The 24,714-nt window shown below is 47.0% G+C and overlaps 2 protein-coding genes across 8 annotated transcripts in view; one reads left to right on the forward strand and one right to left on the reverse strand.

The window, feature by feature from the left end:
• The window catches only part of LOC105496407 (serine incorporator 3), a 31,740-nt gene extending 26,836 nt beyond the window's left edge, over positions 1–4,904 (forward strand). The window contains exon 11 of the transcript XR_011613320.1: positions 562–4,904. The gene's annotated coding sequence lies outside the window, so the exon portion shown is untranslated. The remainder of the gene's footprint in view (positions 1–561) is intronic.
• LOC105496406 (alpha tocopherol transfer protein like) lies at positions 2,324–21,624 on the reverse strand. 7 transcript variants are annotated; one of them, XM_011766798.3, is made up of 6 exons: positions 21,522–21,607; positions 18,834–18,858; positions 17,311–17,770; positions 12,525–12,718; positions 10,037–10,147; positions 2,324–7,516 (listed from the first exon to the last, which is right to left on the reverse strand). In XM_011766798.3, exons 3-6 carry the CDS (start codon positions 17,753–17,755, stop codon positions 7,238–7,240), a joined length of 1,029 nt encoding a protein of 342 aa, XP_011765100.1. In that variant the 5' UTR covers positions 17,756–17,770; positions 18,834–18,858; positions 21,522–21,607; the 3' UTR covers positions 2,324–7,237. The 7 variants fall into 7 exon arrangements, with proteins under 7 accessions (XP_011765100.1, XP_011765097.1, XP_011765099.1 ...); XM_011766795.3 differs by lacking the exon at positions 18,834–18,858 and having other exon boundaries at positions 21,522–21,624; XM_011766797.3 differs by lacking the exons at positions 18,834–18,858; positions 21,522–21,607 and adding an exon at positions 21,250–21,381.
• Between the last annotated feature and the right edge of the window lie 3,090 nt (positions 21,625–24,714).

The following is a 24,714-nucleotide window of genomic DNA, read 5'->3' on the forward strand; positions in this document are numbered from 1 at the left end:
CGTGGACCTGGTTCTCAGTATAGAGGTGTTTTTTTTTTTTTTTTTTTCTTTTCGGCTAGTCAAGTGAGGAATGGAGAAGGAACAAAGAAATCTGTAACTGGTTCTTTTTTCTTCTTTTTAGACAGAGTTTCGCTATGTTGCCCAGGCTGGAGTGCAGTGATGCCATCTTGGCTCACTGCAACCTCCACCTCCCAGGTTCAAGCAATTCTTCTGCCTCAGCCTCCTAAGTAGCTGGGACTACAGGCACGTGCCACCATGCCTGGCTAATTTTTGTATTTTTGGTAGAGATGAGATTTCACCATGTTGGCCAGGCTGGTCTCAAACTCTTGGCCTCAGGTGATCCACCTGCCTCAGTCTCCCAAAGTGTTGGGATTACAGGCACGAGCCACTGCACCCGGCTGTTTTCGTTTTGCACATTCAGGCTTAAGCGAGTATTCACATAATGAGTCTTGCATTTGATCTGTGCAGATTGATAACAGATAGTAGGCTTATGCTTATTAATGGAAGCTGCTGTTCATCTCTTTACTCCTGTTGTGTTGGTCTGTCCATCCTGTTACCTAGGCACCCAACTCAGTGATGTCCTAATTGCTGCTGGATGACTCAAGCTACAGCATGCCTATGTTCTCAGGTGAAGAAGAATAATAGAAACCACCTAGATGGGTAGGTGTACCAAGCATTAAACAGACAGTATCCACATGCCTGTAAGGTGGTGATTATTTCCCTCCGTCCTTCTTTTATATATCAGTTTGAGGCTTAGAGAAGTTCATTACTTCTCTAAGTGGTTACTAACCCTGTGGTTACTCAGTAAGAGCCGGGGCTTGGCTTAAGAGTTGTTTTTTCAATTAGACCTCATTGTCTCTTGGCCCATAAGAATATAAGAGACAAGATTTATTAGAGACATGTAGGGGAGTCATCTGGCTCATTAATGACTCATCACCAACTCACCAGATCTACCATGGGAACCTAGTTTTTGTCTACTCTCAGGCACAGAGTGTTTTGCCTCTCTACCCATCACTGACAAAGTCAAGTTAGTAGTCACCTGAAGGGAGTGACTCATGTTTTTTACTAGGTCAGCATATCCCTAGTGGCTGGCACCTACTCAGGAAGGAGCATGAATATTAGGTTAAAAACATTTTCCCCAGAAGAGTGGCACCCTAAAGGGTCTTATTACTCACCCTTTAAATGCAATAATGTGAAACTTTGCTGCCATTGAGTGCATGGGTACCAAACCAGTACTGTGTAAGGAGGGGGCAGGAGGCATCAAGAAAATACTGACTCATAGCAAAGGGCCTCGTAAGACTGCTGTGAGAGAAAAGGATTTTAACAGTTAGCTTCATTTTTCTATACGTGAGAAACAGACTGAACTTAAGTTCCACAATTTCCTCTGGAAGGCTGACCTGAAGGGCTGGTTATGCTGCAATATAAGTACTTAACCTGTTGCATCATCAAAAGTGTACCTCTTGTGTTAGAGTATTTCTCAACTGACTCATCAAGTCACCAGATCTACCATGGAGACCTAGTTTTTGTCTACCCTGGGGCACAGAGTACCAAACAGGGGACATAGAAACAGCTTAGCAAGCATGGGACCAGAGTTGGGCAAGCCATGATCCAGTTACCCCTGATGGAGTCTGGGTTTACTTCTGGAATAAAATGTTCAGTTACAGCTTGGGTTTCAGAGAGGTTAACAACCACTGCTTGTATTTTCAAGAAGCCAGGAAAAAAGTCAATGTCTGGTACTTTCTTACTCTATGAAAGAGTCCTACCTTCTCTCTCTTTTCTATCTGGGGACTGGTTATTTGTCTCCAGCCATCAGGAGAAAATAGTGGGCTTGTCACACTTCCTGGGTTTGAATCCCATCCTTAGTATTTGGCTAGTTGTGTGTCATTGGGCAAGCTACATTTTCCCAACAGGAACAGTAGCATGACTTCATTAAGGGTAGCTGAAAGTTAAAAGAGATTATTTATGAGTGTCCTTAACATATGTGTGCCCAGCCCACATGCACATTCAGGGAATGGCTGGCTATCACTGGAAAGACTTAAGGCCAGTCCAAGAAGTATAGCTGGGCCTCAAGAATGTGAAAATTTGTATATCAGTATATCACCTCTACTGCTCTGTGTAGCTAGCTGCATTCTCCTGTACCTATTGCAGCAGTGTAACTGCATATGGTCTTCAGAGGCAGCTGGCACATCTACAGAATGCACTGTCCTATCACAGTGCCCCTCCCTCCCTCACCTGCAGAGGAGACTGTCTCTCCAGGCTGTGAATAATGAACCTTGGAACCTTTATCCAAAACTGTCATCATCACAAAAGAACCCCACGCACATTTAACTTTTCAGAGATTTTTATTGTTTCAGACCCAGTCATGCATACTAAAATTACCTATTTTCACCACTTTGACTTAGAAAATGCACTTAGAAAAATAAACTTTGGTCAAAACAAACACTGAAGTACATGAATCCACCATGTATCCCTATGCTCAAAGCCGAACTGAATTTCAGTTTGAAGCAAGGAATGTGACCAGTGGCTGAAACGGTGCCCCAAGCTGGTCAGAAAATCAGCTCACCTCCCATTCCATCAGAGGCTCTTGGTCAGAGAGGTTTCAGATATTTCACTTGTAACAGGTTCCTACCTGACAGGCCAAGAAGCTGAGGCATACCCACAAGAATCCACAGCAGCAGCATCTCACTGCCTCACTAAATCTGCTGCCCAGTGAGATGAAAAGAAAAACAGCTTCATGAAGCAGGAGTTTCATCACTATCATCTCCATCCACAAATCACATTGATCCTTCCCATGAACCAAGCTCCTGTTGACTCTGATGTTTGTTACTAGCATTTTAAGCAAACCATTTCTCTTAAGTCAGAAGAGCAGAAGGATGTATTTATTTGAGACAGAGTATTGCTTTGTCGCCCAGGCTGGAGTGCAGTGGCACCATCTTGGCTTACTGCAACTGCTGCCTCCCAGGTTCAAGCGACTCTCCTGCCTCAGCCTCCCAAGTAGCTGGGATTACAGGAAAGCACCACCACACCCAGCTAATTTTTGTACTTTTTAGTAGAGATGGGGTTTCACTATGTGGGCCAGGCTGGTCTCAAACTCCTGACCTCAAATGATACGCCCCCCCCTTCAGCATCCCAAAGTTCTGGGATTACAGGGCATGAGCTACCACACCTGGCCAAGAGCAGAAGAATTTAGATTTACAAAATTAACAGATCCCAATACGAAGAGGTGTTACCAGAACCGACATCTTTCCTGAACAGTAGACATGTTTCTGTTCGGTATCTCCACACCTCTCATGGCCACAGGAGATACAGTATATAGTATATAATTGGTTTAGCTAACATTTTACTCCCTAAATTAAAGGAGGCTTCAAAGGAAAACCTTCAATGTTGGCAACTTTAAAATGGTAAAACTTTTAAAAGGTATTATAATCACCACAGCAGTACTCTAGCTTTTGCTACCCAAATGAAAAAAAATCCCATGATCTGAGAGTCAAATAGTATTTAGAGAAATGCCTCTTACTGTCATATTTCTGGAAAAATTGTGTTTTGTAACCTGATTTTAAAATTTTTACTTTTTTTTTTTTGAGATGGAGTTTCACTTGTCACCCAGGCTGGAATGCAGTGGCACTATCTCGGCTCACTACAACCTCTGCCACCTGGGTTTAAGTGATTCTCTTGCCTCTGCCTCCCAAGTAGCTGGGATTACAGGCGCCCGCCACCATGCCCAGCTGATTTTTTGTATTTTTAGTAGAGACGGGGTTTTACCATGTTGGCCAGGCTGGTCTCAAACTCCTGACTTCAGGTGATCCACCCGCCTCGGCCTCCCAAAGTGTTGGGATTACAGGTGTGAGCCACCCCGCCCGGCCTTGTAACCTGACTTATAGACTTCCTAAGTAAGTGACTCCTTGTGAAACCAGGATGAAATATCAAAGATCTAAAGCTACTTTTGCCTTAATTTTTGCAGCAGCAATAGAATAAAAAAGAAAATGCAAGGAAAAAAATTTAAAAAATAAAGCAACCTTTGCCAAGAGCAAGTTGGAAACTCAAGACATGAAGCCAGGGTGGCACTTTTGGCTGTTTCTGTAGATTTCATCCAGTCTCTCCCCCATGAAGGCAGGACAGGGGAAGAGGCACAATTTTCCAGAATTCCATGTTGGGATATGGGGGAAGAAGAGGAAGAAAATTCCCATATTCTGAAATGTATAGATACATTTGGAAGCTTTTAGGTACCAGTTCATTCAGACCTAAATTTCCTAAATAACAAGCCAATTGAGGGGGGAAAAAAGGAAAAAAGCTTCTACAAAGAGAGTACGGTGTGTCTGTGGCAGTGAAGCCAACTAAATATAAGGAATAAAGGTTGGAGTATAATCTCTATCACAGAATCACTCAGGGATGTTAAGCAGCTCACCCAAGGGCACGTAGTAAGGTAAAGATGGAGCCTGCGTCTCCTAATTTACTGTCCCATTTCCCTCCGACACCACATTACCTTGAATTTAGGGAAAAGTTAATTTCCAAGTGTTTGTGCAATGGGCCAGAACGTCTCCGTGAAGGAACATACTCCCAGTTCTTGAGGTTCATGTGTTTGCCTCACCAGTGTGCTCCCTAGCTGGTTATTCCCACCCTGCTGAGACAGTGTGATGCAAACACCCTGCTGAAGCCACAAGGAGACCACCTTGATTTTCACCCAGGGAAGTGGTTTTACAGCGTGGTTCAAGCTTCCTGAGGTGCCAAAACTATTTGATATCTCTTTGGAGCCAGAACAAAGCAAGCAGCTCTCGGAGGCAGATAAACATAGGCTCCAACTCCTAGAAGCTGAGTGAAACCACTCCTTCCTTGTCCAACTGGAAAAACCTAAGAAATAGGCCTCTCCAAATCACTTCTGGTCTTCGAGATAATTCTCTAGGAGAGCTTTGGCCATGCCTACATTAAAACAAATGCCACTGGCCAGGAATGCAGTGTAGAATTGAAACATCAGGGCTGAGTGATTCATTCCTCCTTACCTAGTTTTTGTTTTGTTTATCTGTCTTCCTTCTTGGGACCTAAGAAAGCCTCCACCCAATTCTCCCATCCAGGCCACCAGGTTCTGAACCCCCTCCTTTAGCCATCCCACTTGCCCTGCTTGGGCCTTTTCAGCAGTGCTGGTCACATCATCGTCAGATGGAACTAGAAGCAGCCAGGAGTGCTTTTTGGCACTTCCAGCTCAGCCAGGACCCTAGAGGATCCAGGGTTACGATCCATAGTGAAAAGAACTTCCTCTAGAATTGGTATTCATGAAGTAAAGTAATTTCCACCAACAACTTCTCCAGACATTTAAGGCGATAGAGATGAACAGCTAAGTAACAACAGACTGGCCTTCAAATTTCAGAGTATTGTTTTCTCCCTAACTGAGCTGTCCACCTTGACTGGTTAGTCTAACAGATGCATGGAGAAGGTGCACACACAACACACGGTACTTTTCACTATTTAACACCATGAGCATGTGGAATACATTAGAAAGGAAATAGGTCAAAAGCCATCATGTGAACCATCTAATTTGATGTTTGGGCTAAGACTAAAATCTTGGCAGGGAGGTTCTAAAGAGCTGAAATGCAGAACATTCAGGCTGACTGGTTCACCCACACCAAAGAGAGAAACTCAAGTGGGGCTGGGAGGGCAGGGGGGGCCCAGAAGTGACCCAGCAATAATCTGCACTTGTGTTCATTTCCAGAGACCAAAAAAAAAAAAAATACTTTTTTTTTGAGGCGGAGTCTTGCTCTGTCACCTAGGCTGGAGTGCAGTGGTGCAGGTGATTCTTCTGCCTCAGCCTCCCCAGTAGCTGGGACTACAGGCACCAGTCACCATGCCCAGCTCATTTTTGTATTTTTAGTACAGCTAGGCTTCACCATCTTGGCCAGGCTGGTCTCGAAGTCCTGACCTTGTGATCCGCCCACCTTGGCCTCCCAAAGTACTGGGATTACAGGCGTGAGCCACCACACCCGGCCCAGAGACCAGAATTTAAGAATCTCAAGTAATTAACCATTGTAGCTAGGTTTACAATATAGTAACAGAGTCTCAGGGATGGAAGGAATTCATCATACAAGATCCTGGTCACCTTTTCTGGCCTCATAAAAGCCATATTTTCCAAATCTAACCATCACTATAGAAAGAAAATTGGTGTCAGTGAGTCCCAGGAATACACATAACAGTTTCTTTAAAGGCAGAGCTAATTACTGACACATCTCTCTTGGAAAGACATGTGTACCACAAACAAAAACAGGATCCAACCACTTGTATCTAGATATCTTTCTAGGCAGAAAATCTAACATTCAGTAACTAAACCAAATCCCACAGCAGCCAAAACGGCCCTAGCTGACATTTCATCCAGCCTTATTTTATAGGGGAGAAGGTTGAGGCCTACAGAGGCCCATGTCTTGTCCATAGTTGCATACCTGGGATCCAGGCCAGAATTCTTGTAGCTACACAGGCCTGGAATCCAGCATTTTAGGTTGAGTAAAATCATTTCCTGCTAGGTCCCTGTATGATTCTATTGAGAACCAGGGCTAAGGCTTTATGGATTTGGGAAAACTTAAGTTTCTATTGCAAGCTTCAACCAATGGGTCCCAGAGGTGCTTTGAAGTCTCCAGCTTCCACATTTGACCACAAAGTGCTGCTTATGTCCTGATGCTTGCATGATTCAGTTAAGGTGCTTTCCAAATCCAGTGACAGCAGCTGGGGCCTTGATCTCCAGTAAGTTTCCTGATGAGCAGCAGAGGTCTGTACTTAGGGTTCCTGTGAAAAACACAAACTCCTAGTCTCACGTCTGGTCACACTGCAGGTTTGGCCAAATTATTTCATACAAGTAGTTCTTACTGGCCAAACAGGTTGTTTTTCTCCTGGAAAAGTGGGATCAAAGTGACTCTGGTCCTGATTTTTCTTGCTTCCAAGATGTGTAAGAACCAGATCACCACCCCCTAACCAAAAAGCAGAACAAAACAGATACAGCCTCCAGATTAATAGTCGCAGACTGGGATTCCAAATGTTTAAGAATCAGTGGGGACATTTTCCATGTCTTCCATGGAGTAATTCAAGTAACCAAAGGCTTACCCCAAAATGGGCTCACCCTCATATCTCATGGGCTGTTCCTCCATCCTGCAGTTTAATTACAAGGAGCAAGACTGAATCCTTGGCCCCTTAAATTCTCCTTGTGCCTCTCCAAAGAAAAGAAGGAAAAGAATTAAAGATGGTGACCCTGGGGGACGGGCTAGTAGCAGGAGTACAGCTGTGACTTCGCAGCTCGCAAGGAGTCGTCACACTGTGCATCTGAGGCCAGGCCCTCAGGCAGCAGCGTCTGGCCCAGGATGCTGTCACAGGCAGGGACAGGTTGGCAGAACTCTTTCACAAAATCGTCTTCTGAAGCTAGCAGTACCGCGTTCCAGGTGGCAGTGTCCAGCTCCCCAGCTGTGCCCCCATACTCCTTGGGGAGAATGCTTCTTGGAAGGTTTGCGTGGAGAGAGTTCAAGTCAGACCCATGGAGGAAGAACTAAAAGGGAATGAAATGAAAACACACATGTCCTTAGGTTAATCAGGAATGCAGAAATTTCCTGTATGGTAGGTGCTCAAATATCTGTTGAATGAAGAAAGGAAAGGTTAATGGCAACTCTACCCTTACTTTTTCAGCCCAGAAAGCCTGGAGTATCCTTAATTATCTTTTCCTTATACCATACGCCCTGCTGGCTGGAGCTTCAGAATGTATCCAGGATCCAGCCGCCTCACCACCACACTAATGGCATCAGCCACATCGCTTCTCCCTGGATTCCTCTAGTGGCCTCCTATCTGGTCTCCCTGCTCCCACTCTTGTCCCTCTGCAATCTAAGTTCTTTTCAGTGAAATTCAGATTACAGTCGTGCCTCTATGTACAGCCTTCCAGCACTCCCACCTCAGACTCTGAGGCCCAGTCTGGCCTCATTACTTCTGAGTGCTCTCACCACCTGCCCTTCCAGTCTTGACCCAGCTATGCCAGCCTAGCTGCTCTCCCAGCATGCTGCTCTCCCACATGAGGGTGGTGTCCTTGCTGGCCTCCCAGATACCTAGATGGCTCACTCTCTCAAGTCTTTGCTCAAATGTCAGCTTCTTAAGGCTGCCACCTCTAACCACTCAGTTGAATACTGCAACCCTTCCCACCTCACACACGCTATCCTTTTCTCTGCTTTTTCTCTGTAGCACTTACCACATTCTAATACTAGATAACATTCACTGTGGCTCCCTTTAGAACATAATCTTCCTAGGGGGAGGGGTTTTGGTCTGTTTTGTTCATCTAGAACATGCTTGTACATAGAGTTGATCAATAGGTATTTCTGAATGAATGAACCTATGAAGGAACAAAGGAAGAACATCATGGGCCCCAAATCAGGGCATTTCACAGATGTAAAAGATCTGTCCAAAGGCTGCTTTGGTAAAAGTTCCAAACAGAATCTTTAGGGACCCACATGGGTTCACACCCAGGCAGGGAAGCCACTAAGTTAGTGGTTTGCAAATCTAGCTGTGCATCACAATTTCCTAAGGGGATTTTAAAGCACAGATTCCTGAGCTGATGAATCAAAATCTTCAGGCAAACAGCCTAGGAATCTGGGGCTGGATTTCAAGTTCCCTCCTTTACCTCCTTGGGATTTTCTATCTATATATGTTACTTTGGAAAAGCAAGGGCCCAGTGCGATGGCTTATGCCAGTAATCCCAGCACTTTGGGAGGCCAAGGCGGGTGGATCAACTGAGGTCAGGAGTTTGAGAGCAGCTTCGCCAACATGTAAAAGCCTGTCTCTGCTAAAAATACAAAAAATAGCTGTGCGTGGTGGTGCGTGCCTGTAATCCCAGCAGGAGGCTGAGGCAGGAGAACTGCTTGAACCCCAGAGGCAGGGGTTGCAGTGAGCTGAGATCGCACCACTGCACTCCAGCCTGGGTGACAGAGCAAGACTCCGTCTCAAAAAAAGAAAAAGCAAGAAAAATTCAGGGCCCAGTCTTTGCAGTCATATTCCTAGGCCTCGGGAAGGAGAAAAATACCACCCATCCCATTTCAGTCAGTGGGACTGGGAAAGGCTGAAGAGGGAAGTGGCTCCTCTGGGTCAGAAAGGAAGACTCAAAGTGCCATTTATCCCTTCTTAAGTAAGAGGTAAGCTAAAAACTCACACAGCTTATAAACCTTGAATTGCTCCACAAACTATACAGCAGGACAACATATTAGGCAAATGGAAAGGCTTAAGTAGCATTTTTAAACCCCATAGTTCTAATGACCATAACTTAAAAAAAAATTATTTTAGAGGCAGTGTTCCACTCTGTTACCCAGGCTGGAATACAATGGCAAGACCATAGCTCATTGTTCAAGCCCATGGCAGCCTTGAACTCCTGAGCTCAAGCAATCCTCCCACCTCAGCCTCCTGAGTAATGGAGACTACAGACATGTGCCACCACACCCACCTAATTTCTTTTTTTTTTTTTTGAGACAGAGTCCCACTGTTGCCCAGGCTGGAGTGCAGTGGCATGATCTCGGCTCACTGCAACCTCCGCCTCGTGGATTCAAGTGATTCTCCTACCTCAGCCTCCCAAGTAGCTGCAATTACAGGCATGTGCCACCATGCCTGGCTAATTTTTTGTATTTAGTAGAGACGGGGTTTCACCATGTTGGCCAGGCTGGTCTCGAACTCCTGACCTCAACTGATCCATCCACCTCGGCCTCCCAAAGTGCTGGGACTATAGGCGTGAGCCACCGCCCGGGCACACCCACCTAATTTAAAAAATTTTTTTAGAGATGGGGTCTTGCTATACTGCCCGGGGAGGCTCTTATGATAAAAATCCTGGTTCTCCTCTCCCTACTGGCAAATATTAAATTCTTATTAATTTACTGTTCCATCTTCCCCTCACAAAAGGGACTGTTCATTTATTTTATCTGTAACTCTGTACTTTCCAAATGAGTCGTTACAGGGCAAAAAATAATAAACAAGTACCAGATGTCACAAATAAATCAATGGAGGGAAAGAAAAATCTGAAGTCAATAGGATCATCACTTACTCTGTTTGCTATTTTCTCCTTTAGAAATGGTTTTATGATGGCAAAAATGCCTTTAAATATTCGAGGTTCATTCACAACATGGACTGCTTTTATCCGAATGGGGAAACCATCCTGTATGGGAAAGGCAAAGGGGTTTAGAACATCTGGAGAATCTTTCCACTCCTTCCTCCCCAGAGTTAAATCTTCATTTTCAGCCCCAGCATCAGTCTGATCTGATCCTTATGGCCTCCTCAATGAGGAGGGGCCTAACTAGAAGATGGGCCTCAGGGAAAGTCTTTCCTGGGACCCAAAACTGGGTTAGAAGAGAGGCAAATGGAGGCTGGGCGTGGTGGCTCACACCTGTAATCCCAGCACTCTGGGAGGCCGAGGCGGGCGAATCACTTGAGGTCAGGAGTTCGAGACCAGCCTGGCCAACATGGTGAACTCCCATCTCCACTAAAAATACAAAAATTAGCTGGGTGTGATGGCACACGCCTGTAATCCCAGCTACTTGGGAGGCTGAGGCTGGAGAACTGCTTGAACCCTGGAGGCAGAGGTTGCAGTGAGCCAAGATCGTGCCACCGTACTCCAGCCTGGATGACAGAGCAAGACTCCATCTCAAAAAAAAAAAAAGAAGAAGAGAAGCAAACATACGAAGAGATGATGCTCTTATAGCAGAAAACAGTCTGAGTCTACAGGGACGGATCCAGCAAACATCAGACCTTCTAGATCAGTGTTGCCCAAAGTATATTTCTCAGGATATTAGAGGTTATACAAAACAGGGCTCCACAAGGCCGGGCGCAGTGGCTCAAGCCTGTAATCCCAGTACTTTGGGAGGCCGAGGCGGGTGGATCACGAAGTCAGCAGATCGAGACCATCCTGGCTAACATGGTGAAACCCCGTCTCTACTAAAAATACAAAAAACTAGCCGGGCGTGGTGGCGGGCGCCTGTAGTCCCAGCTACTCGGAGGCTGAGGCAGGAGAATGGCGTAAACCCGGGAGGCGGAGCTTGCAGTGAGCCGAGATCGCGCCACTGCACTCCAGCCTGGGTGACACAGCGAGACTCCGTCTCAAAAAAAAAAAAAAAAAAAAAAAAAGGGCTCCACAGCTGGCAAATCAGTTTGAGAAACGCAGTCCACTAAGCATAATCAAGTGGTTTCCTTAACTGCAGTCCTGTTCAGAGCCTTTAACATGTAAATTCTTACAGTTTAAGAATTGGACATTCTTAAACTGAAAGGGACATGCTATATAGCATTTCCCAAACTTACTTAATTTTTTCTCCTCTCCAGATGATCTTACAGTACTAACACTGATCCACACTCTTGATCCTGGCACTTGAATCTACATGGTATTCAGCAGGAGGCATCAAAAGCAGTGCCAGCGAAGGAAAGCCAGGGTTGGCTCAAAGCCAGAATCCAAATGTTTGATAATGTCCAAATGTAAACTGATTTATTTAAATAATAAACCTGGTGCACCACAGGGACTGAAACATTTGTAGAATCCAGTAAAAAGAGCTACTATATCACTGGTGCCCCATAGTTCACAAAGGACAACACCCCATGTGGCGGGTGTTGAACAAGTAATCAAAACCTGTCACAGCTGTGACAGGCTATATTTTCTCTAGGTCTCCATTTCCCCATCTATCAAAAAGGAAAAATAGTTCTTGCCTTGCCTATCTCAGAGGATTCGTTGAGGGACTGAATGGGCCCTGATGACTGTAAAGCACTGTACAAGCCATTAAACACGGTGTAGATATGGAGGGAGCACCACAGTCCCCAGTGAATGTTCTGAAACAACATGAGGTGTGAAGCATTTGACCAAAATACAGCCCAACAGAATGCCATATCTCCCAGGTCCACAGAGGGCAGGAGGGGCTCCAGCACCTTACGCAGAAGCATAATTTCTTAAAAGTTTTTCAAAAATTTTTTTGGGGACAGAGTTTTGCTGTTCTCGCCCATGCTGGATGCAATGGCGCGATCTCAGCTCACTGCAACCTCCGCCTCCCGGGTTCAAGTGATTCTCCTGCCTCAGCCTCCCAAGTAGCTGGGATCACAGTTGCCTGCCACCATGCGCAGGTAATTTTTTGTATTTTTGGTAGAGACGGGGTTTTACCATGTTGGCCAGGCTGGTCTCAAACTCCTGACCTTAAGTGATCCACCTGCCTCAGCCTCCCAAAGTGTTGGGATTACAGGCGTAAGCCACTGCGCCCAGCCAGTTTTGTTAGGAGAATTTTTCCTCTGCCTTCCAGACCAAAAAAAGGCAAAAAGCAGTTCCCTAGTTTTTTGGATTCTTGCCTTCCTGAAGTACCTATTCCAGAGAGTACTTGAGAGACTGATGAGAACAAGTGGTAAATAGGACTTTTAAATTTCTTCACATAATGCTTTTGTGTTTTTCAGATTGTAGGTGTGGGATGTGCAGTTTGTGTATCATGTGAGACCCACAGTAAATGGACAGGCCCTGGGGAAAGCCGAAGTCACAACGAAACAGGCAGGACAGATAGGGGTCTTACCTGGAGGATGCCAATCACCTTTTTGGCTATAAAAGGGCCAAAGTGAGATGCTTTTGATAAACTCACTCCTTTGTAGTCTGCAAGAATTACAATTCCATTCACCTGGGTTTCTTCAGACTGAATGAGTTTTTCTAAGGTCAAGTATATGGCTCTGATGTTTTCGGTAATTGGATAGTTGCTCGGTATCCATCTGTCTAAGGTCATAAGAGATTGACAGTATGTTACAGAAGTTAATATAAATAAGGGATCAAAGATTTATCTCCTATCACTGTTGTTTCAAAATGGAAAAGAAAGATACTCTAGTAGCCATGACTCTATTTAGGTTAGTAAATGGAATAATAAGCAGCAGCTGGTTTCTTAACTCCAAACAGTAGCACATTTTGCGATGCAAATACAATTGAGTGTTGAGGTTAAGAGCATGAGCTCGGGCTGGGCACAGTGGCTCATGCCTGTAATCCCACTACTTTGGAAGGCCGAGGTGGGAGGATTGCTTAAGCCCAGGAATTCAAGACCAGCCCAGGCAACATGGCGAAACCCCATCTCTACAAAATACACAAACATTAGCCAGGTGTGGTGGGGCGTGGCTGTAGACCCACTACTTGGGAGGCTGAGGTGGGAGGATCACTTGAGCTCAGGAGATTGAGGCTGCAGTGATCATGCCACTGTACTCCAGCCTGGGTGACAGGGTGAGACCCTGTCTCAAAAAAAAAAAGATGCACTCTGAAGTCAGACACACCTGAGGTTTGAATGTTACTTACTGTGTGACTTTGGGCATGTTACTATAATACCTCACTCTAAGCCCTAATGTCCTCATAAGTAGAATAGGGTGATAATGCCTACCTTCATGGACATCTGTGCTTTCTGCCATCATGTATCTCCCCTTGTCTTCATAGCACCAACCTGATTTCCTTATGGAACCACCTCCTTCCACTCTAGCCATGCAATTTGGATAGAACTGACTTGACTCCTGACTCCAGAAGTGAGCAAGTGATTGGGGATTGATTGGCCAGTGATTGGCCAATCTGACAGCACATCCTTCTGGCCACAGTGTGTGATCCAAGCCAGGTCAAGCAGAGTCAAGGAGACTCAATTCTAGGACCCTGGCCCTTTGGAAAGAGATCTCTCTTCCCTCTTGTAGTTTTGAGGCGGTGAGTCTGAGATTCACAGGCCCCATGAGGCAAGAGAGCTGGCCTGGGAATGAAGCCCCTGTTGAGGACAGCAGTGGTGGGGACAGCTTTCCAGTGCCAGAGTTTGGGCCCCTGAATCGAAATACGGCTGGACTTCAGTTATCTGAACAACTGAGTTTTTTTGTTTGTTTCAGCCAATGTGAGTTGGCTTTCTGTCACTTGCCACACAAAGACTGAGTCTTGGCCAGATGTGGTGGCTCACGCCTGTAATCCCAACACTTTGGGAGGCCAAGGCGGGTGGATCATTGGAGGTCAGGAGTTCAAGACCAGCCTGGCCAACTTGGTGAAACCCTGTCTCTACTGAAAATACAGGCCGGGCGAGGTGGCTCAAGCCTGTAATCCTAGCACTTTGGGAGGCCGAGACGGGCAGATCATGAGGTCAGGAGATCGAGACCATCCTGGCTAACACGGTGAAACCCCATCTCTACTAAAAAATACAAAAAAACTAGCCAGGCGAGGTGGCGGGCGCCTGTAGTGCCTGTAGTCCCAGCTACTCGGGAGGCTGAGGCAGGAGAATGGCGTAAACCTGGGAGGCGGAGCTTGCAGTGAGCTGAGATCCGGCCACTGCACCCCAGCCTGGGCGACAGAGCCAGACTCCGTCTCAAAAAAAAAAAAAAAAAAAAAAAAAAAGACCAGGCTGGCCAACATGGTGAAACCCTATCTCTACTGAAAATACAAAAATTAGCCAGGCATGGTGGTGCACACCTGTAGTCTCAGCTACTTGGGAGGCTGAGGCAGAAGAATCACTTGAACCCAGGAGGCAGAGGTTGCAGTGAGTCGAGATCACGCCACCGCACTCCAACTTGGGCAACAGAGCGAGACTCTGTCTCAAAAAAAAGCTGAGTCTTGACTCATACACAACCTTGACAGGGGTACTGTGAGGATGGAGCATAGTGCTGTGTTCCCCTCCTCTTTCCAAGGTGGATACTTTTCTTTTTCTTTTTTTTTTTTTTTGAGACGGAGTCTCGCTCTGTCACCCAGGCTGGAGTGCAGTGGCCGGATCTCAGCTCACTGCAAGCTCCGCCTCCCGGGTTTACGCCATTCTCCGGCCTCAGCCTCCCAAGTAGCTGGGACTACAGGCGCCCGCCACCTCGCCCGGCTAGTTTTTTGTATTTCTTAATAGAGACGGGGTTTCACCGTGTTAGCCAGGATGGTCTCGATCTCCTGACCTCGTGATCCGCCCGTCTCAGCCTCCCAAAGTGCTGGGATTACAGGCTTGAGCCACCACGCCCGGCCTCCAAGGTGGATACTTTTCTAATACGCCCCGTGTATTTAATGATTTCTTTCCTCTCTTTGGGAAAAAAAAAAATGAAAATGCCCACTTTTTACTGTTAACCACTGTTCTCAAGAAAATCCCAGCAAAATCTACCACTGTTCTCAAGAAAATCCCAGCAAAATCTATGTGCCTCTTTCTTAAAAGATAAAACCTCACGTTTGCCAACAATGGGATATGTGATACGTGCAAAATTCTTTTTTATTTTTATTTTTTTGACGGAGTCCTGCTCTGTCACCCACGCTGGAGTGCAGTGGCATGATCTCAGCTCATTGCAACCTCTGCCTCCCGGGTTCAAGCAATTCTCCTGCCTCAGCCTCCGGGACAGTTAGGATTATAGGCATGTACCACCACGCCCAGCTTTTTGTATTTTTAGTAGAGAGGGGCGGGGTGGCGGGGGCGGGGGGGCGGTTTACCATGTTGGCCAGGCTGGTCTTGAGCTCCTGACCTCATGATCCACCTGCCTCAGTCTCCCAAAGTGCTGGGATTACAGGCATGAGCCACCGCACCTGGCCTGATATATGCAAAATTCTCATGAAAGATCTTTGTCCCCGAATTGTGCCAGCTTGCTGTTTAACATTGCTGCCAATTAACCCTGCCTCTATGTAACTGGATATCATCCCTTTCAATCACATGTCTCAAAAGAGCTTTAATAAAGGCAAAGCTGATACCCAATTGAGAAGAAATGTTTCTCTGTATGCCTCTTCCTAAAACGCTGGGTCGGTGGAAAGGGGTCCAGATCTGCTCCAGACATATGGGGAAAAAATTCATCTCACGAGCAAAGGGTTGAAACTGTGCAAGCAAAGGTGCAATCAGTGTTGTAATATCTGACTGTGTTGTAATATTCTTATGAGTACAGAGGAGCAGCAGAAAAACCTGCTGACTGGTTTCCAGGTCTCTTGGTGCCCTAAAATCTGTACTGCATTGCTTATTTTAAAATAAACACTAATTTTGGCAAGTACCTAAAATAGCAGGTAAGCCATTAACAGTGGTCTTGGTACATCATAGTAAAGTCTGAAGACAATGGAGAGTTTGGGGAATGAGTAAAGGCAGAGGAAAGTGCATGGAGGTGTCCACTCCCCATCAAACTTCCCTTCAAGAGGGCGTTTATATGAATGAGCAGAAGAGGGCTATTAGTGTGTTCTCATTCCCTGGCTTACTTAGGGAGAACATTGCATCCTTACTTTCCATTCTTCTCTCAGCTGTGGTCTGATGGAAAATGTTGAGGCTAGGAATGGAGTAGAACATTCCAAAGTTTATAATGCTTTTGGTGTCATGGAAGAGAACAGGCCTAAGAATCAGAAATCTTGAGTTCTGGCTGCCCCTGGTCATTGTGAAATGCTCTTTGGGGAGCATTTCTTTCTTTTCTTTTCTTTTCTTTTTTTAAATTTTCGGTAGAGACAAAGTCTCACTATGTTGCCCAGGCTGGTCTCAAACTCCTGGCCACAAGTAGTCCTTCTCCCTCACCCCCGCAAAGTGCTGGGATTACAGGTATGAGCCGCTGCTCCTGGCTGGGGAGTATTTCTAAATGCTCTTTTAGTGGCAGAGAGCCCCCATTCGTAAACTGCCATGACAAAGAAATGTAAGGTATCCTAATTACTGCCAAGAAATGCAAAGATCAAAAAACAAATCCAAAGTGAATCGTGTCAGTGGCTTCACAAAATAGAGGAAAGGAAGGAAAGGCTGGAGGAGGCACAGAGGAGGCACTTTCCAGGTGTCTGCCTAGTCCACACCCTTGCACTGATACCTGTACCTCAACCTATTCACAAAGAGGGCTCAGGGAGGGCCCTGGCAGCCATGCTTGTATCCTATGGCCAGGGGCAGGTTCTTAGGCCCCACCTGATGCTCCCCGCTAGAAATCTGGAATCTGCATTGAGGAACTGAATTGGGTGGTCAGGCAAACCTGAGAGCTGAGCGGGTGCCAGATTTAACTGTGCACAGGAGTGGGACAGCCATACACAGAAAAAAGTGTGAAGAAGATACGCAAAAGGAAGAAATATGTGGCTGAAGGATACACAGACTGTCAGGCAGGGACAGAGAGAATGGCTGTCTTGGCTCCTGGTGGCAGTCTGATTCTTGGTTCTAGGCCCTAGTAAGAACTGCCGCGCCTTCAGTTCTCTGGTTCTGGGAGGTACTCCTGTCTCCTTCGACTAAATCCTCCCTTTTTCTGAAGTTGGTTTGAGTAGGTTTTTGTTATCTGCAATCAAAAAAGCCTTGACTATGACAAAGGAGGGGTAAAAAAGGGACTTGGAAAGGAGGACAGGGTGCTGAATGGACACATTGCAAAGACTGGACACACCCGCCCCACAACAGTCTAGGGAGATACCTGGGCGGATGCAGACGACATGGCAGCCCCTGGGGTCAGTGTGGGGCAGCACGGTGAGGAACCCAGAAGCAAGGACATCTTTTAAGGCTGATGGCTTCAAGTTATTGAAGACTTCGGGCCAGCTTCTCCTACAGCTGTGGTAGTTGATGAGGAGCTGCAGGGCCCGGTCGTAATCAAACTTGCGGGCTCGGAGGAAGCGCAGCAGGAAGGCGTCGTCAAGGGACGTGCTCAGGTTCGGGTACTCCTTCCGCACCATGTCACGAAGGGCCTGCACATCTCGAAGTCTCCATTCCGGCTTTTCCTGCAGCTCTTCCCGGGCTTTCGTGACCAGTTCTTCTGTCAGTGAGCACACGTAGCCCGGAGGCTCAGGTGGTGGCGGCAGCTCATTTTCAGAGAGGGAGGCCACAGAAGGGCTGGTTCTCAGAGAGTCACTTTCTTCTGACATTAGCTACCAGGGTCCCTGCCAACACAGAAGCCCTAAGCAAAGTTAACAAGTGCTTATTTCATATCCCAGGGCAGCCCAGTGTAGGGGACAGGAACACTTCTGTAAAAGCCAAGTAACCTCAGGGCAGTGTTTCTCAACTGGGGGCAATGATCGGGATCTAAACCACACACGCAAGTCTGACCCCAGGCTGGCTGCTGTTAGTCCCCAGGGAGGCAGCCAGCAGCTACAGCAGACTATATACTCCCTCATAAATACCAGGGCCTTCCTTATAAATGTATTAATAGGTGCTCAACCTTAGTCATCATTAAATAAATGTGAATTAAAACAACTCTGAGGCCAGGCGTGGTGGCTCACACCTGTAATCCCAGCACTTTAGGAGGTCGGGGTGGGTGGATCGCCTGGGGTAAGACTTTGAGACCAGCCTGGCCAACATGGTGAAATCCCGTCTCTACTAAAAACACAAAAATTAAGACGGGTGAGGTGGGCACCTGTAATCTCAGCTACTTGGGATGCTGAAGCAGAAGAATTGCTTGAACCCAGGAGGTAGAGGTTGCAGTGAGCTGAGATGGCGCCACTGCACTCAGCCAGAGCAAGACTCTGTCTTAAAAAACAAACAAACAAACAAAAAACTCTGAGATTCAGATTGGCAAAAATAAGATAAAATAACGTACTCTGATATGTTTGCTGCTGCTGGGAGTATAAATTGACAGCCTCTTTGGAGGGCAGTTGTCAATATCTTCAGAATGTAAACCCACATGCCCTTTGGGTCAGCAATTCCATTTCTAGGACATATACTTGTATATATGTGCAAAATATGCACATGGCCTTCACAGGTATTGATTATAATGACAAAAGATTGGAAACACCTTAACTGCCCATCAGGGGAGACTGGTTAAGTAATATTACCATACGAATGGGGTACTAGTCAATCATGAAAAGAAATTAGGCAGATGTTTATGAATTGATACGTTAAAAAAGCAAGTTGCAGAATAGTGTACAGAAAATCACGTTTTAAAACTATATATATACACTTGTGAATGCACACAAAACTTCTGGAAGGAGATAATAAGAAACTTACCAATGGTTATCTCTAGGGAACAGAACTGGACAAGTGAAGATTTAAGATGAGAAAGAGGATTTTTACTGTACTGTTTGAATTTTTTACCACATACCCATGTAACATATGTGCCGGTCAGATCTCCTGCTGGGAAAACGTAATTGATAAAGGGCCTCCAGTAGCTGTCCCTCTAGATCCACTATCCAGGGGAAGCCACAACTTTCCGCAGCCCTTCTGTGGCCCCACTGCTCCTAGCCAATGATTTAGCGAGACATGGGACTCCTCTAACAGGCAGTGTTTGCTTGAGGGCCTGGCCAAACCTTTGTTGGGACTGCCCTGCAGTCGGAGACTTGCTGCCCAAACATTCACAGGAGCTGATCTGCATCACTGCCAGTGGCTCTTCCTGACTTCACCAGCTCCCTTCCCAGGTGTTGTCCTTCACAACGGTTGCCTCTAAATTTCTAGCATGTCTAATCTCATCCTAGTGTCTGCTTCTTAGAGGACCCGAACTCATGCACTTTTTTGTTTTTTAAGAGACAGGGTCTTGCTGTGTCACCCAGGCTAAAGTGCAGTGGCGCAATCATAGCTCTCTGCAACCTCGAACTCCTAAGTTCAAGCAATCCTCCTGCCTCAGCCTCCCAGGTAGCTGGGACTATAGGCGCACACCACCACCACAACTGGCTAATTTTTAAATTGTTTTCTCGGGCTGTGTGTGGTGGCTCACGCCTATAAGCCCAACACTTTGATAGGCTGAGGTGGATGGATCACCTGAGGTCAGGAGTTCGAGACCAGCCTGGCCAACATGGTGAAACCCTGTCTCTACTAAAAATACAAAAATTAGCCAGGCATGGTGGTGTGGGCCTGTAGTGCCAGCTGCTTGGGAGGTTGAAGCATGATAATCGATTGAAACCAGGAAGCAGAGGTTGCAGTGAGCTGAGATCATATCACTGCACTCCAGCTTGGGCGACAGAGCGCGACTCCATCTCAAATAAGTAAAAATATATATATATATATATTTACTATATATATATATATATATATATATACTTTTTTTTTTTTTAAAGGACCACTCTGCTGTCTTGGGAATGGACTCTAAGGGGGTGAGGACCGAAGCAGAGACCATTTAGAGGCTATTGTAATAATCCAGCTGAGAGATGCTGGTGGCCTGGAGTAGGTAGCCTTCGCTGACCCTCAGGCCAGGTTAGGTGGCCCGCACTTCTCCCACCCTGTTGCAATTGTCTGTTGGCAATTTGTGAGCAACATCCAAGTTTGTCTTGTTCATCACCTTAAACCCAGCACCTAACGTGGTGTTAGACACATAGTCTGCACTCCATAAATATTTGTTGAATGACTTTAGTCTGGTTGGCAGAGATATGCTAAGTGAGGAATGGAACACCTATGGCTTTGTTTTTATGGAAGCCACCAAGAGATGCCTGCAGTCCCATCTAGTGTCTACCTGAGCGACAAACCACAGTGTTCACAAGGTACAAGCCTCACCTCAAAGCCCCTCTCCAGCCTCATTTTCCATCTCATCCCATCTTGATGCACATTAAATGCCAGTCAAAACAAAATATGAGCCATCATCCTTGGAACAACTCGTGCACTTCTGATACACTCTGCCTGGAATTTCCTCTTCTAATTTGTTCCTAACTCGACAGCTCATGGCCTTCAAGGCCCAGCTGCCATGTCACCTCCTTTGTGAATCCTTCCCAAACTCCCTGAGGGTGATTCCCTCCAGTTTTCCACAGAACTGGGTTCCTATTTCTTTTTTAGAATTACAGTCCAATGCCATGGGCGTTTACATAGAACTCTCCAGAGTCAGTTTTACCACCCACTCATTTATCAAATAATTACTGATCACCTACCATGTATGTCAGGCACTGTGCTCACAGGCACTGGGAACACAGACGCAAATATAATTCCTCGCCTAATGAAGCTTACATCATAGTGGAATGAAGAGAATGCATACTTGAGCATTTTACCATGTATCAAGCATTGCTAAGCCCTTTACCCATTTCCTCATTTAATCTTCACAGTATTTGGTGAGAGCGCTATTACTGTTCCCATTTTACAAAAGACAAAAAGGACTGTCCCCTAGAATGTAAGTTCCACGAGGGCAGAGGGCTTGTCTTCCATGTCCACTGCCACCCCCAGTGCCTGGCACATGGCAGTGGTCTGTACACATCAGCGGAGGCTATAGGTTAAGCGATGCGCCCAAGGGGGCACACCCGGTGAGGCAGAGCAAGGATGCATCTAGCCCCACCCTGGTCTTCTAATCTCTACCCTCCACCTGGAGCTTCATGTTGACTCTCCAGGGACTCAGCAATGCCGAGCGCTCAGCAGGGCTCAGTCACAGGCTGGTGAATGAGCTGACAGGCGGACATATGACTGAGATACAGACACCATTGGTAAGGGTGAAGCCAGAGATCTCCCCCACCTGAAACCCATCGCTTTCTGGAGCATCACTTTCCTTTTCACTCCTTCCTCTCAACAAGAGGAGGTCAGGAAGCCATCTCTCCTAGAGCCCCCAGACCCCACATCCCGTGGACAACCTTCCGAGGCCCCCACTTCCGGCTGTCACCCCCTCCCCAGGTGTCCCCATTTCCTGGGGTCTCTCGCTCCTCTGGTCCCCACTTCCGGTTATCCCTCCCTCTCAGGGGTCCCTCTCCTTAGCCCCCACGGCACACGGACAGGCTCGCGGGCACTCACCGGCCCGGCTACGGGCGGAGCGCGGGTCAATCGGCGGCGGGAGCCTCGTCCGGCAGCGCGCACAGAACCGACCCGCACTCCCTGCCCGGCCGGCCCGGCCCCTCGCGCCGGAAGTGACGTTCCGGGGCGTGGGAGGCGGGGCTCCGCCCAGGAGCGCGCATGTGTGACACTTCCCCGCAACGCTGGCGTTCAGTCGCCCTCTGGCTGTCAGAGCTCCGTGCTGTGGACCTGGAATGGCTGGGTACCAGCCGCTTGTCAAACGCGACTTATAGATAGGGAAACTGAGGCTCAAAGAAGGAAGGAAAGACGCTGCCATTTTCCAGGAACATGCTAACATGCACCTGTTGTTTAACATCCAATGATCTCATTAACTCCTCATATTTATGCATTTCCCCTATTTCAGGAAAGGGAAACTGGCAATCAAGGCAGTAAAGGGCTTCAAACCCAGACCTCAGGATTAGCATTCTAGATCTCCCCCCAGCTACGGCTGCTGTCAGGACTGGCTGCTCCAAAAGGGGAGATTCCAAACCAGGGGACGTCTGTCTGTCATTAACTGAGTGACCTGGAGCAAGTCCCCATTCCTCCTTGGGCTTCTGTTTCGTTATCTGAAACCTGATTCTTGCTCTGGAGCCTGATTCAATAATTACTTTTTTCCTGCCTTGGGGTTCATGACGTTCCCTCCAGACAAAGGCTTTACTAACTCCCACCCCAGTCAATAAGATCCCCCCGCAAGTATTTTGTGCAACTGCAACTTTGAGGCAAATCTCCTAGGTCCCTCTGAGGCAGAGTAGACACTAAGCCATTTCTAGAGAGAAATTCTGGTGGTCCAGGAGAACTCTGAGCCCAAAGAGACGACCTTTAACAGTCTTTTCGTTTTCTTACCCCAGGAGCAGGAGGAGTCCCAAGAAGATGGTAAGTGACCCATGAGGGCCACAAGAAAGTGGCAGTTTCTGCCAGATACTAGATTGAGGGGCAGGGGGCAGCAGTGTGGAGGGGACCTGCGAATCATGAGTTTTGACTCCTGCTTTCAGTTTCACCACTTCTAGGATTGACAGACAAAATATAGAACCTTCACTACAGTTTGAATTTTAGATAAACATTTAAGTATGTTCCTTTCCAAACACACACACACACACACACACACACGTGTCTTATGCAACATTTGGGACACATTTATACTTTAAAAATTGTTGTTTATAGGAAATTCAAATATGACAACTGGGCATCCTGGATTTTGTTTTCTTTGCTAAATCTATGTATTATGTTCCCGTTACTGTTACAAGGAATTACTGCAAACTTCATGGATTGAAACAACACAGATATATTCTCTTGCTGTTCTCTAGGTCAAAAGTCTGAAATCAAGGTGTTGGCAAGACTGCATTCTTTCTGGGGATTTTGAGGAAGCATATCAGTTCCTTTCCTTTTACAGTTTGTAGAGGTCACCTGCATTCCTTAGCTTATGGCGCCTTCTTCAAATCATCTCAACCTCTTGCTTCTGTTGTCACATCTACTACTGACTGATCCTCCTGCTTCCCTTTTCTTGTAAGGACTCTTGGGATTACACTGGGCTCACCCAGATAATCCAGAATAATCTTACCATCTCAAGATCCTTACATTAATCACATCTGTGAAATCTTTTAACACGTAAGGTAAGGCCGGGTACAGTGGCTGTAATCCCAGCACTTTGGGAGACTGAAGCAGGTGGATCACTTGAGGTCAGGAGTACGACGAGACCACCCTAGCCAACATGGTGAAACCCCGTCTCTACTAAAAATACAAAAATTAGCTGGGCATGGTGGCACACGCCTGTAATCCCAACTACCCGGGAGGCTGAGGCAGGAGAATCACTTGAAACCGGGAGGCAGAAGTTGCAGTGAGCCGAGATCATGCCACTGCACTCCAGCCTGGGTGACAGAGCGAGACTCTGTCTCAAAAAGAAAACCCCCAAAACAGCCGGGCGCGGTGGCTCATGCCTATGATCTCAGCACTTTGAGAAGTCAAGGCAGGTGGATCACCTGAGTTCAGGAGTTTGAGACCAGCCTGGCAAACCTGGTGAAACCCTGTCTCTGGCCGGGCGCGGTGGCTCAAGCCTGTAATCCCAGCACTTTGGGAGGCCGAGACGGGCGGATCACGAGGTCAGGAGATCGAGACCATCCTGGCTAACACGGTGAAACCCCGTCTCTATTAAGAAATACAAAAAACTAGCCGGGCGAGGTGGCGGGCGCCTGTAGTCCCAGCTACTCGGGAGGCTGAGGCCGGAGAATGGCGTGAACCCGGGAGGCGGAGCTTGCAGTGAGCTGAGATCCGGCCACTGCACTCCAGCCTGGGTGACAGAGCGAGACTCCGTCTCAAAAAAAAAAAAAAAAAAAAGAAACCCTGTCTCTACTAAAAATACAAAAATTAGCCAGGCCTGTAATCCCAACCACCTAGGAGGCTGCCCAGGCTCCTGCACCCTGCCAAATGGCAGCTCTTGTGGCAAAGGGTGAGGGATGACCCTGTCCTAACCATTCTGTCCTAGGTATTGGAATAAGCCCCTCTCCTCCACCCAAACCTAGGACCTACTACTGGTGCCTGGAGCCCAGATGGCAATCCTAGATGCTGCCAGCAGGAGAAGAACTTGGTCTCAAGGGCAGGTCAGGGAGAGGATTCAGAGACGCCCCAGAAATCCCTGCCCCTTCTCTCAACTGAGGGCCGTTATCACATTTTAGAGAACCAGATTATCTCAGGATTAGAAAGTCTCCGATAAACAATGACAACAAAAAGAGTTTCTGCTTTTTTTTTTTTTTTTTTTTTTGAGACGGAGTCTGGCTCTGTCGCCCGGGCTGGAGTGCAGTGGCCGGATCTCAGCTCACTGCAAGCTCCGCCCCCCGGGTTTACGCCATTCTCCTGCCTCAGTCTCCCGAGTAGCTGGGACTACAGGCGCCCGCCGCCTCGCCCGGCTAGTTTTTTTTTTTTTGTATTTTTTTAGTAGAGACGGGGTTTCACCGTGTTCGCCAGGATGGTCTCGATCTCCTGACCTCGTGATCCGCCCGTCTCGGCCTCCCAAAGTGCTGGGATTACAGGCTTGAGCCACCGCGCCCGGCGAGTTTCTGCTTTTTGAATGATTATATATACCAGGCACTGTGCTTGTATGATCTTTTTTTTTACTTTTTTTTTTTTTTTTTTTTTGAGACGGAGTCTCGCTCTGTCGCCC

The sequence above is a fragment of the Macaca nemestrina genome, chromosome 15, assembly GCF_043159975.1.
Source record: "Macaca nemestrina isolate mMacNem1 chromosome 15, mMacNem.hap1, whole genome shotgun sequence".
NCBI classification, from domain to species: domain Eukaryota; kingdom Metazoa; phylum Chordata; class Mammalia; order Primates; family Cercopithecidae; genus Macaca; species Macaca nemestrina.

Coding starts and splice junctions, on each gene's coding strand:
- LOC105496406 (XM_011766795.3), bottom strand. CDS start 17,755: ATGTCAGAAGAAAGTGACTCTCTGAGAACCAGCCCTTCTGTGGCCTCC. Junction 12,719..17,310: donor TGTCGTCTGCATCCGCCCAG/GTATCTCCCTAG, acceptor TTATGACCTTAG/ACAGATGGATACCGAGCAAC. Junction 7,517..10,036: donor AGGAGAAAATAGCAAACAGA/GTAAGTGATGAT, acceptor ATTCCCTTTTAG/TTCTTCCTCCATGGGTCTGA.